Below are 12,372 nucleotides of genomic sequence, written 5' to 3'. Positions count from 1 at the left end.
TAACTGACTGAGCCACCCAGGTGCCCCCAATTTTCTTTATTTTTAAGTAATCTCTATACCCCAACATAGGGCTCAAAGTCATGATCAAGAGTCATACACCCCCCTGACTGAGCCAGCCAGGCGCCCCTCCTTAGTTCTTCTAACTCACAGTTTTCTCATCTGTAAAGTGAATATAACAAATTCTGTTTATGCCACAGCATTGCTAGGAAATTTAATCAAGGAAATGCTTGTTTTAAACTGCAGAGTGATGGGGTGTTGAAGGTGTCTGCTCCACAGGTGGTTGACTCCTGGAGGATAAGCAGGTTCCAGGTCTTAGACATCCATGCACCTTTCCTGACATTTGGTTCAGAGTTGAAATCTATTGAATTCTGTGAAATTAAGTGTCACAAAGATGGAGCAGTACAGCTTCTTTCCTGTGTAGAAGCCTGGGACAAAAATGAAGCCAGTTTTCCTAGCTATTTGGGGATTGTGCGCATGATTAATCATGAAGTCTTGACTAACAGAGAATGTCCTTTTCAGATTGATGGAGGGATCTCTTAGAGTCCCTAGCCTCATGCTTTTAGTGTTTAGGTTTAGGCTGCACATAGGTTCGGGTCATTTCCTACCCATGCTAGTAGTGCCCGTGCAGTAGCTAGCAGGCCCAGACTGGATAAGTAGCCTTGCTTGTTCCATAGTTACGTAATCACTTATCAAATCTGTCCTAGCTTGTAGACGTGAGACACTTGACAGCAAAGCTCTTTAAGCATGGGATAAATGCCTCAGGACCTTTCCCTGGAAACAAGTGGAAAACAAAAGAGAATTTAACATCTGAATGTGCAAAGGTTGGAGTTCAGTGAAATTTCTTGAGTGACTCCCAGGCATCATGGGAAATACGAAACAACTCGAAGACCTTGCGCTGGAGAGGATTATACTGCAGTAGGCAGTTGTGCTGGGTGCTGAAGAACTGCTTGCTGTGTGTTCATGTGAATATTTGACTTGCCTTTGAGTAGGGATTATTATATATTAACTGGAAATAGATGTCTTGGAATAGTTATTCATGGAGTAATCGAACCATTTTAGAAAATTTGAAGAGATTTAGCAATTAGAATAAACATTTTTAATGTTACTTCTTAGCAGAATATTCATGCTGTACTGTGAACTATAACTTTTGTATTGCACATTCCAGTGGTCTGGATGTTCTAAAAGAAAATGTGCTGTTTGGGTGAAGAATGCTGGTAAAAGGGAAATGACTACTTGAGCGCTGGTATTTGCTTAAATTCTTAATTTTTTCTAAAAGGCCCATTGAACTCGTTGGGTCTCCCCACCCCCACCCATACCAACATGTAGGTGTCTTAAATAAAAATAGACAATAAACAAAAGTTTAGTAGGATGCTTAAATTTTTGAGTGTATTATTGATGGCTATTTTCTCATTCCATTATATCTGAGTTCTAAACATAGCTGCCTGAATTGACTCCCTTCCTCTCCAAGCTTCGTTGATAATTAACTGATAGGCATTGAGAATACAGTGTGTGTGAAACTTGTCGTTTCAGGCCTGCTAGGTTTGCAGAGTTTGGGCTGTGCCTTCCTCTTCCAGAAACCTTTGTTTGCTCAAAGAGAAGCAGGAAAATGCCGATTGCCTTATTTTAGTATGGGATTAAAATACATGTGGCAAGGACCTCATGGGGCCCAGCTGTTGGCTGGGGTTTCAATCCAAATAGAGAAGGAGAAGAACGTGGGCTAGCTCTTTGAAAAAGAAAGGCACTGTGCTCTTTTGCTATATGAAGGAAACGGCTGCCAAGAATTGGTCTTTGAAGAACGGTGAGACGTAAATGAGCCCTTGACTCTCTTAGTTATGGATTTGTCTTATTAAAGATTCTTACAGTGGACACAAATTCAGGTTCAGAAACCATAGGACATTGCTAATTTCTGTTCTGTAAGTATGGGTTACCAGGAGGAAGAGAATGTTCTTTCATGCCTGGCAACAGTTGGTTCAGTTGAAAATTTCTTTCACGTTTGTTGGAGTGGCTCGTTGAAGACAGATAGGAGAAGACCAAGACGCTGAAGCTCAGCTCCATTAGTGGACATGGAAATGTGGCTCTGGCAGTTACGATTCTTGTCTGAGGTCAGCTAAACTCTGTCCTTTGTTATTTGCAGTTCTTAACAATCTGAAGTATGGGCAGTGGACTTCCATAGGATTTTACTTCTTGGTAGTTGGGGGGACGTGACTTCTTTTTTTTTTTTTTTTCTTTTTTCTTTATTTATTTTGAAATTTTACTCATTGAGCACTCTTAATCTGAATTCTTGTGTGCTCTTGCTGGAACGATATTCTTATTTAATGACAACATTGTCAGTTTGCTTAGTGTGCTCAGAAATTACATTTCCATAGCCATTCTCTGGGCCTTCTTTTATTTTATACACACACACACGTATATATATTTTTAAAATTTTTTATTTTTTAAAATCTCTACACCCAGCGTGGGGCCCAAACTCATGACCCTGACATCAAGAGTTGTGTGCTTCTCCGACTGAGTCAGCCAGGTGCCCCTCTCTGGGCCTTATTTTAAAGAGTAATGTGAAGGGTGCCTGGGTGGCTCAGTTGGTTAAGCTTCTGCCTTTGACTCAGGTCATGATCCTGGGGTCCTGGAGCCCCACATTGGGCTCCCTGCTCAGTAGGGAGCCTGCTTCTCCCTCTCCCTCTACCCCCTGGTTGTTCACATGCTTTCTCTCTCTGTCAAATGAATAAATACAACCTTTAAAGAAAAAAAAAAGAGTAATATGATATTAACCAATCTGAAACAAGAGGCTGGTTATATAAAGATGGCACCTGGCAAAGAGTTGCAGAACATGTGAAATAATTGATCTTTGAACTATATGGGTTATAATTACAGTGTTAGAGGGGCTTCAGAGTTACACATCAGCTATGCATTTATTGTTTTCTCTCTAGGTGCATGCTATTACGATGCTAACCAGTCTATGTATGTGTTCGGAGGCTGTACCCAGAGCAGCTGCAATGCGGCCTTCAATGACCTCTGGAGACTTGACCTAAATAGCAAAGAGTGGATCCGACCTTTGGCTTCAGGTAAGAAAGAAAATGCGGATCTTTGTCCTCTTACCAGGTAACTCCCTGTGCATGGTAATTCTTTCTGGCTGTTTTGGTGTTGGTCTCTGGTGCTGGGGCCCCAGGTCCTTTGTCAGATCTGCTGTGTAAATGCCAAAAGTTATGTGTTTGTATAAGGTCTTTGAAATAAAAATTTTTAAAAAAGCTTTATCCTGAGTACTGGTGCGCTGCCAGGATTGCTGGGCTACTGTGTGAATTCATTTGTGTGGTTTTCTCAAGTGCTTGCACTGGTGTGATACGCTTTTTGGTATGAAGTTGAAGTAAGAGCAGACGCACAGCATCGTGAGAACTATAGCTGACTGACAGAAGCTGTTGTCCCAGGGCTGCAAGCTCTGAATGAGTATCTTTTGTTGTCGCCAGCTCAGATATTTGGGGAGTGTATGGAACATGCCTCTGCTGGTTTCTCTCAACAACCCAGGAGTGTGGGAAGATTCTTGAGTAGGTACATTCCTGCACAGCCCCACTGTGCCACAGTTCCAGCAAAAAGCAACTGGTTTTTTTCTTTTTGACCTCACCTTTCTTGAGGCGGGTGGGGGATTTGTTTTTGCACACTTGAGGCAGGACAGTTTGAAAAGACATAGCCACAAGATTGAAGGAGCTGGGGTGATGGAGAAATCGAGTCCACAAAGCATCAGGCGCGCTACGAGATTCATCGGCAAGCTTTCCCCAGACACTCATTTGGCTTTTCAAGGTCGGAATTCACTCTAGGACTAAAGAGACTGAGGTTTTCCTTGAGCAGATTCTTATTTAGGTCTTGATTTACTGCTTTGATTATTAGATGGGAAGTGACTTGGTGTAGTAAAAAGTGCCCTGAGCTAAGAGTGAAGAGACCTGAGTTTCATTTCCTGGCAAAACAGCCAGTTCACCATGTATCTGTGTACGGGCGACTGCATCTCTCTGGGATGAATGCGGATTAGGACTAGACGATTCTGTTTTATAGAGGGTTGGGAAGGCTGGTGTATGCTTCCCTTTTTTTCTGTGATGACTGCTATGAATGTCTAGGCCAGGGACTTAAAACCTTTTTGAGATGAGGCTACATTTTGCTCCCCCAAAGCTGTAAGCTCCTGTTCCTTCCCCTGCAGTAGGCAAACATAGGAGGCAGGCGCCTACTGACGGCAGGTGTTCATTCACGAGTGGGGCTGGCGTGTGTGTAGGTGAAATTCTCTATTAAAATCATTAGAAAGATGACTAGGTGTTAATCTTTTAAAAATTTTGAAAGTTTGTACTATTTTAGGGCCCTCAGAATTGTGTGAGGGTTTCCTTTTCTAGCCCTCTGTCCCCTGTTGCACTTCGTGCAATATTAATATTTGGAATCACAGATTCAGAAATGTGGCAGATCTCTTCAGCTCAAGCATCCTGTTGCCACTGTACTTGGTGTCTAGGTCCCATTTCAGAGCAGCTTTGATTATTCTAATCACAAAATACCAATATCATCTTTCTCTGTCTTGTAACCAAGCTTTATACCTCTGATAATTTGATATGGAGCTCTGGACTGTGGGACCTTCATAGCCTATTGCTAACTGCTGTGCTTAGTTTCCCTTATTTCTCCCTGTAAGGTAGACATGGGACTTTTTATTAAAACCACTAAGGCTATGTTTTGAAATCCCCAAGGTAGAAGTATTAGAGAAATAACTGACTTTAAAAATACAATGTTAGGGGCGCCTGGGTGGCTCTGTTGGTTGAGCATCCGGCTCCTGGTTTTGGCTCAGGTCATGATCTCAGGGTCGTGAGATTGAGCCCCGTATTGGGCTCCATGCTCAGTGGGGGGAGTCTGCTTGAGATTCTGTCTCCTCCATCCCCTCTCCCCCACTCTTGTGCATGTGCTCTCTCTCAAATAAAAATCTTTCAAAAAAATAAAAATACAATGTTCTACTCTTTCCTTTTATAAAACATAGAAACTCCTGAAGGTTTGATTTTCTAACAAAGTGTCTCAAAGAATCTGCTAGCCACTTCACTCTAATCTACAATTAAAGCCTACTTTTAAAGAGGGAAAAACAGCTATTTGAAATGTCTACTTTTTAAACAAACAGATAAGCAATAGTTTTTAAAGAATCCTGTGAGATTTTCCTTCAGGCAGAAATCCCATGGGAAGATTGCCTGAGGAAATGTTTCTGCCTGCTGTCATGAGTTCCAACCAAATTACTTCCTAACTGAAACATCAGTGAGTCTTTCTGAACAAAACACAGTTGTTGATATATGCCTTGGTGTGCCTGACTCACCCATTTTAGTGCATGGGGGTGGGTAGGTTGGAAGGTGGCTAAAGGGAGGGTGCCTGCCACCCTTTGGTGTCAGCTGTGAAGTCTTCTCACGTGTGAGCATTTCTAAGCAGTGAGTATTCAAAGCACTAGCCTGAACAGGGTTCAGTCTCTGCGAGTGTAGTGGTGCGGAGAAGAGCATCCCATGAACAGGAGGGGGCAGTCTCATTTCGGAGCAGAGTCTTTCTGGAGAGTGCTCCTGCATCAGGCGTCTTTTTCCTTGTTCATTTGTTGATCCTGCAGATGAGACTGGGGCCTTCTCATTTTTGGTGATGTGAGCGGTAGCCCGCTCGGGCTGCCCTAGCAACATACCATAGACTAGGGGCATAAACAACACAACTTTATCTCTCATAGTTCTAGAGGCTGGGAGTCCAAGGTCAGGGTGCTGGTTGAGGGCCATCCTCCTGGCTTTCAGACTGCCTTCTTGCTCTGTCCTCACCTGGCAGAGATAGTGTTCTGGTGCCTCATCCTCTTTATAAGAGCATTAGTCCCATTATAAAGGCCTCAACCTTATAACTTCATTAAACCTGGTTATTTCCCAAGGGTGGTTTTTTTTAATTTTTATTTATTTATTTGAGAGAGAGAGAGACAGTGAGAGAGAGAGTATGAGTGAGAAGGTCAGAGGGAGAAGCAGACTCCCTATGGAGCTGGGAGCCCGATGTGGGACTCGATCCCGGGAATCCAGGATCATGACCTGAGCTGAAGGCAGTCGCTTAACCAACTGAGCCACCCAGGCGCCCTTTCCCAAAGGTTCTATCTCCAAAGGCCACTACACTGGTGTTAGGGCTTCAACATACGAATTTTGACAGGATACAATTCAGGCCGTAGCCATTAGAATTAATGTGACTTGCCCCTGAGTCCTTATTGTTAGTTCCTTTTGAAATGATAGAAGTCCTCCATCTGGAGGGAGTGTGGTAGTAACGGGTGTTAGAATGATAACTCACACTGCTGAGAGACTTCGGGAGGCCTGGCTGGCTCAGTTGGTAGAACATGTGACTCTTGATCCCAGGGTCATGAGTTCTAGCCCAACATTGGGTGTGGAGCCTACTGAAAAACGAAACAAGCAGGGCGGCCTAGTTGGTTAAGCATCTGCCTTTGGCTCAGGCCCAGGGTCCTGGGATCAAGCCCCGTGTCAGGCTCCCTGGCCAGTGGGGAACTGCTTTTCCCTCTCCTCCCTGCTTTCTCTCTCTCTCAAATAAATAAATAAAATCTTAAAAAAAAAAAAAAAAAAAAGGAAGGAAGGAAGAAAGAAAGAGCTGAGCGAGACCTACCTACAGCCAGTACTTCTCAGACATTTCCAGTGAAGTACCTCCTTCTCCCTTTACAGCTGTTGCTGCAGCCCCTCCTCTCATGAAGCTTATATTGTATTGGGGGAGAAACGAAAATAAATAGAAAGTATGAAGAGAGCAGGGAATGAGATAGAATAAGAGGGGAAGAGCTACTTTAAACAGGAGGCAACATTCTTTGCTGATTTGAAGGATAAAGAGTGGAGCGAGTGAGACCAGCATGTGCAAAGACCCCGGGACAGCAAAGAATGGAATGTATTGGAGGACCTGAAAGCAGACCTCTGTGGATGTAGCATGATGAGCAAGGAGTAGAGTGGTGGAGCTGGAGTTGAGATCTAGACAGGAGCCAATTCATTCATACCCCAAGGTCTGGAAGATTTTGAAATTTTAAGCAGAGGAATATTATGGATCCAATTTATATTTTACAGAACACTTTTGCTGCTGTTTAGGAAATAGATTGAAGCCATGAGAACAAAACAGAGACCAGCCAGGAGGCCATCACAGTGGTATGAGTGAGAGGAGGTGATGACTTGGACTAGAGTCCTAGTAGTAGAGAAAAAGGGTAACGGATGAATTTGAGCTAAAATTTTATGATAGAATCGATAGGACTTCTTGATGGTTTGACTGTCGGAGAGGGGAGTAGTCAAGGCTGATTTAGGTTTCAGGTTTGGCAGCTAGGTAGACAGTGGGCCTGTTTGCTAAAATGGAAAATAAATGTTTGGAAGAGGGGTGCCTGGGTGGCGCAGCGGGTTGGGCCTCTGCCTTTGGCTCAGGTCATGGTCTTAGGGTCCTGGGATCAAGCCCTGCTTCAGGCTCTGCTCATCAGGGAGCCTGCTTCTCCCTCTCCCTCTGCCTGCCTCTCTGTCTACTTGTTATCTCTATCTCCCTCTGTCAAATAAATAAATAAAGTCTTTAAAAATAAAAATAAATGTTTGGAAGAAGTTTAAGTTTTTATTTCTTTATACTTTTAAGTGGTGGTATCCCATAATTAGTTGTTGTGAGATTTTGACATTTAAAATAGAAGGGCTGCCTTCCCTTAAATGATGCCATAGCCCTTCCTTTTGTTTGGTTAATTCTACTCTCATCATTCATTTGCTCTGGCAGCAAATATTTAAGAATTTCCTACCTTGTGTCTGGTATTATTTCAGATGAATAAAACAGGAATGAATAAAACAGACAAAAATCCAACTCTTAATGGAGATCAAATCCAAATGAGAGAAGACAGATATTTAAAAGGACAAATAGGGCCGCCTGGGTGGCTCAGTGGGTTAAAGCCTCTGCCTTCGGCTCTGGTCATGATCCCAGGGTCCTGGGATTGAGCCTCACATTGGGCTCTCTGCTCAGCCTGCTTCCCCCGCTCCCCCCCCAGCCCCCGCCGCCTGCCTCTCTGCCTACTTGTGATCTCTGTCTGCCCAAAAAAATTAAAATAAAAGGACAAATAATGGTGGGCACCTGGGTGGCTCAGTTGGTTGAGTGTCTGACTTTGGTTCAGATCATGATTTTGGGATCCTGGGATTGAGCCCTTTGTCAGGCTCTGTGCTCAGCGGGGAGGCTGCTTGTGCCTCTCCCCCTGCTACTACCCCTGCATATGGTTGCATGCACTCACTGTCTCTCAAATAAAATCTTTTTAAAAAATAATAAATAGGGGGGCCTGGGTGTCTCAGTGGGTTAAATCCTCTGCCTTCGGCTCGGGTCGTGATCCCAGGGTCCTGGGATCGAGCCCCACATTGGGATCTCTGCTCAGTGGGGAGCCTGCTTCCTTCTCTCTCTCTGCCTGCCTCTTTGCCTACCTGTGATCTCTGTCAAATAAATAAATAAAATCTTAAAAAGGAAAAAATCCCCAAGCCTGGGTCCCATTTAAATAAATAAATAAAAATAAATAAATGAATAAATGAATGACAATGTAATACAGTATGTTAGAAGATGATTAAGCTACTGAAGGGAAATGATCGCATGTTAAGGGGGTCAGGGATAGGGGAACTACAGCTGGAGTGCCCAGGATAGACCTCATGGAGGAGGCAACATTAAAACGAAGACTTGAATGGGTAAAAGAAGTGAAGTGAATGGATATCTAAGGAAACAACATTACAAACAGAGAGAAGAGCCAATGCAAAGGTCCAGCGGTGGGAGTGTGCTTGCGGTAGTCCATGGATAATGAGAAATCAGTGTGACTAGCACCGAGTAAAGAAAGGAGACTATCCTAGCAGAGGGGGTTGGGCAAATAATGGAGGGGAATGTGTCATACATATATGGCTTCTTGGCTGTTGTAGGGAGTTTTTCACATTTTTTTTTGAGTGAAGTGACTGGTCGTTTGGGGTTCTGAGAAGCCTGTGTAAGAGGACAAGTGTGGCAGTGAGGAGGCCAGCTAAGAAGTGGTAGCAATAATCTAGGTGAGAAATGACGGTGATATGGACTAGGTTGTTGTCAGGAAGTTAAGAACTGAATGGATTGGACACAGCCAACAGGATTTGAATGTGAAGTATGAAAGAGGTGTCAAGGATGGCCCTAGTGATTTTTAGCCTGGGCATTTGAAGGAATGGCGTTGCCGTTAACTGAGGCGGGTAAGACTGTGGGTGGTCAAGGTTGGTAAAGTGCAGGAGTTGTGAGAAATTCAATTTGAAACATACAACGTTGAAACACACATTTGGACCTCCAAGTGGAGATGTGTCTGGAGTTCTGGGAGATAGTATGGAAGTTATTAGAATATGGGTAGATTTAAAACCATGAGGCTGGGTGAGATTGCCAGGGGAGTGAGTGAGGATAGTAGAGGAGGGTAAGTCTGGGACATAGCAGTATTTGGAGATCAAGGAGAAGAGGGGAAACAGCAAAAAACTAGAAAAGGAACACCGGAGGAGGTGGGGAAAAACCAGAACATGGCATCTTAGAAGTCGCCATACTTGGAAGTATTTTCAGGAGAAAGATAATCAGCTTGGTCCTGCACAGCAAAGAGATCAAGTCATTTGACTTAGAACTGTCCTTAAAATTAGTATTAGTATTTTTAAGAAGATTTTATTTATTTATTTGACAGACAGAGATCACAAGTAGGCAGAGGCAGGCAGAGAGAGGAGAAGGCAGGCTCCCTGCCCAGCAGAGAGCCTGATGCGGGGCTCGATAGCCCAATGCAGGGCTCTATCCCAGGACCCTGGGATCATGATCTGAGCTGAAGGCAGAGGCTTTAACTCACTGAGCCACCCAGGCGCCCCAGTATAGAGTATTTTCAATGAGAATTGTCCTTAAATTCAATAAAGAGTATTTCTGATGAGCGATAAGGATGAAAGCATATTTGGAAAGGTTTCAAGACAATGGGAAGAGAGAAATTGAAGACAGGAAGTATAAACAGTGCATTACAGTTTTTAAAGTTTTGTTATAAAAGAGAACAGAGGAACAAGATGCTAAGTGGAGGAGAATGTAGAATTGAGAGGTTTATTTATTTTTTTAATTTTTTTTCAGTGTTCCAAAATTCATTGTTTATGTACCACACCCAATACGTGCCCTCCTTAATACCCACCACCAGCCTCACCCAAACCCCCACCCCCCTCCCAAGAGGTTTATTTATTTATTTTTTAAAAGATTTTATTTATTTATTTGACAGAAATCACAAGCAGGCAGAGGCAGGCAGAGAGAGGAGGAAGCAGGCTCCCCGCCGAGGAGAGAGCCCAATGCGGGGCTCGATCCCAGGACCCTGGGATCATGACCTGAGCCAAAGGCAGAGGCTTTAACCCACTGAGCCACCCAGGTGCCCCCAAGAGGTTTATTTTTAAGATGACAGGTTGTATAGCAAATTCGTGCTGATGGGAGTGATCTAGAAGGAGGAATGGGTGTGGATGGAGAGAAAGGATTGTTAGAGCTGTGTCCTCCAGTGATGGGAAAGGCAGGGGAGTTGGTTGTGGATGGGAGCATTGACCATTTATCCAAAGGAACAGGAAGGGTTATGTGATTACAGATGCTGGCGGATGGATAGATGTGGGAACTGGTAGAAGTTATCACTGATTACTTTATCACTAAGATAAAATAACTGAGGGTGCGACAGAACAGAAGCCTTTGGAAATCCTGGCAGGTGATTATGAATGTACAATTGTCTACATTGTAGTCTTTGCCAGAAGGTTCTAGGAAGTTGAATGTTCCACCCTCTGGTGTTGCACTGAGGGAACACCTTAATTCTTAATCAGCCTGTGTTTGATTCCCAAAGTAACTGCACGGTTCTTGGGATAGGTTCTTCAAAAGACTTAAGGTTTAAACTGTTTCTACAATACCCTTTCATCAGACTGAGGCTAATTTTGGCATCTGTTTAATATATAATAACATCATCAGTCACAGCCTCTTTTGGTTACTTAAATCACAGTAGAGATTTTCAAGCATACATTTTTACACTTAAAATTGTAGTGTTCTGATTTTCAAAACTTCTTAAACATTAGCCAATACCCATTTACAAAAGGGGAACAAATTTCAGTATTTGAATTTTCCACCGGTAGGAGAGCTGGTAAATGTTAGGGGAAGATTTAAAGCTCAGACTGTCATGTCTGTTAACTAGTCCCGGAGCACAGTAGATTTTTCCACTACATTCTCCCCATAGAATCTTCTTGCCCAATAAATGCTTTTGCTTTTCATTTTCTTCCCTGTCAGTCACACATGCAGTTTCAAGTGACAGCTTATAGTTTGGGACCTTTGTTTTAGGAAACAGGGCAGAGATACACAACGAGCCCAAGCCATGTTCTGGTCTTGGCCTTGCCACTCCTGAGCCACTTGCCTCTGAACTTAATCACTTCTGCATTCTTTGGGCCTTGATTTCCTTCTCTGTGAAAGAAGAGACAGGATCCGTTTCTAAAAATCCCATAGCAGGGCGCCTGGGTGGCTCAGTGGGTTAAATCCTCTGCCTTCAGCTCAGATCATGATCTCAGGGTCTTGGGATCGAGCCCCACATTGGATTCTCTGCTCAGCAGAGAGCCTGCTTCCTCCCCACTCTCTCTGCCTGCCTCTCTGCCTACTTGTGATCTGTCAAATAAATAAATAAAATCTTAAAAAATAATAAGAAAAATAAAAAAAACAAAAATCCCATAGCAGATCACTTTTATCCAAGTCAACTAAAAATAATAAAAATAATATATTGCTCAACCTCATATCAGACTCACCTTATCTGAAGGAGTTGGGGATAGAGTGGTGGATCTTTTTAAAAAAACAGAACATGTCCCAGTTGATTCTAAACCTAGCTAAATTTGGAAATCCTGGATCCCTATGGAATCTTGTGGCTTTCTTACTGTGCAGTCTATGACCTAACTTTGTTATCACAGTCTGTTAGGTGAGTGTGTAATGTGCAGAGCTGTACTCCCTGACTGTTAAGGAAGGATGGGTGCTCTGTGCCCTCTTCACTGCCGCTTTGTAAAAAGGGCTGCCTTTTACCCTGGTTAGTCAAGAGTGGCCTGCTGTCTGAGGAAATGTGTATAGACATCCGTGAGAGGGCTTTGGGGGTGGAGTGTTGGTGGTCTCAGATTCTTTAAACAAACTATCTAACCTTCAAACCAACCCAGTTAGGTTGGCACTCTTATCCCCATTTTACAGATGAGGAAGCTGAAGCTCAGACAGTCACCTAGTAATTTACCTAAGATCACACAGCCAATGAATGATGGAGCAGTGATTGAAACCCAAGATTAAAAAAAAAAAAAAGAAAAGAAAAGAAAAAGAAACCCAAGATTTTGTCTCTAAAGTCTGTGTTCTTTCTGCTCTGTCATGCTGTGA

General features: G+C 43.3%; 1 protein-coding gene across 3 annotated transcripts in view; it reads left to right on the top strand.

Annotated features, from left to right (window-relative positions):
• FBXO42 (F-box protein 42) overlaps positions 1–12,372 on the top strand; it is a 99,085-nt gene that overhangs the window by 63,024 nt on the left and 23,689 nt on the right. For all 3 annotated transcript variants that reach the window (XM_032863530.1, XM_032863528.1, XM_032863529.1), the window contains exon 4: positions 2,925–3,059. In XM_032863530.1, the coding sequence (XP_032719421.1) occupies positions 2,925–3,059 (135 nt within the window). The remainder of the gene's footprint in view (positions 1–2,924; positions 3,060–12,372) is intronic.

The sequence above is a fragment of the Lontra canadensis genome, unplaced genomic scaffold (genome assembly GCF_010015895.1).
Source record: "Lontra canadensis isolate GAN:19392208 unplaced genomic scaffold, GSC_riverotter_1.0 scaffold25, whole genome shotgun sequence".
NCBI lineage: Eukaryota > Metazoa > Chordata > Mammalia > Carnivora > Mustelidae > Lontra > Lontra canadensis.
Note: the sequence above shows the minus strand (reverse complement) of the source record. Positions and strands in the feature narration are given on the sequence as shown.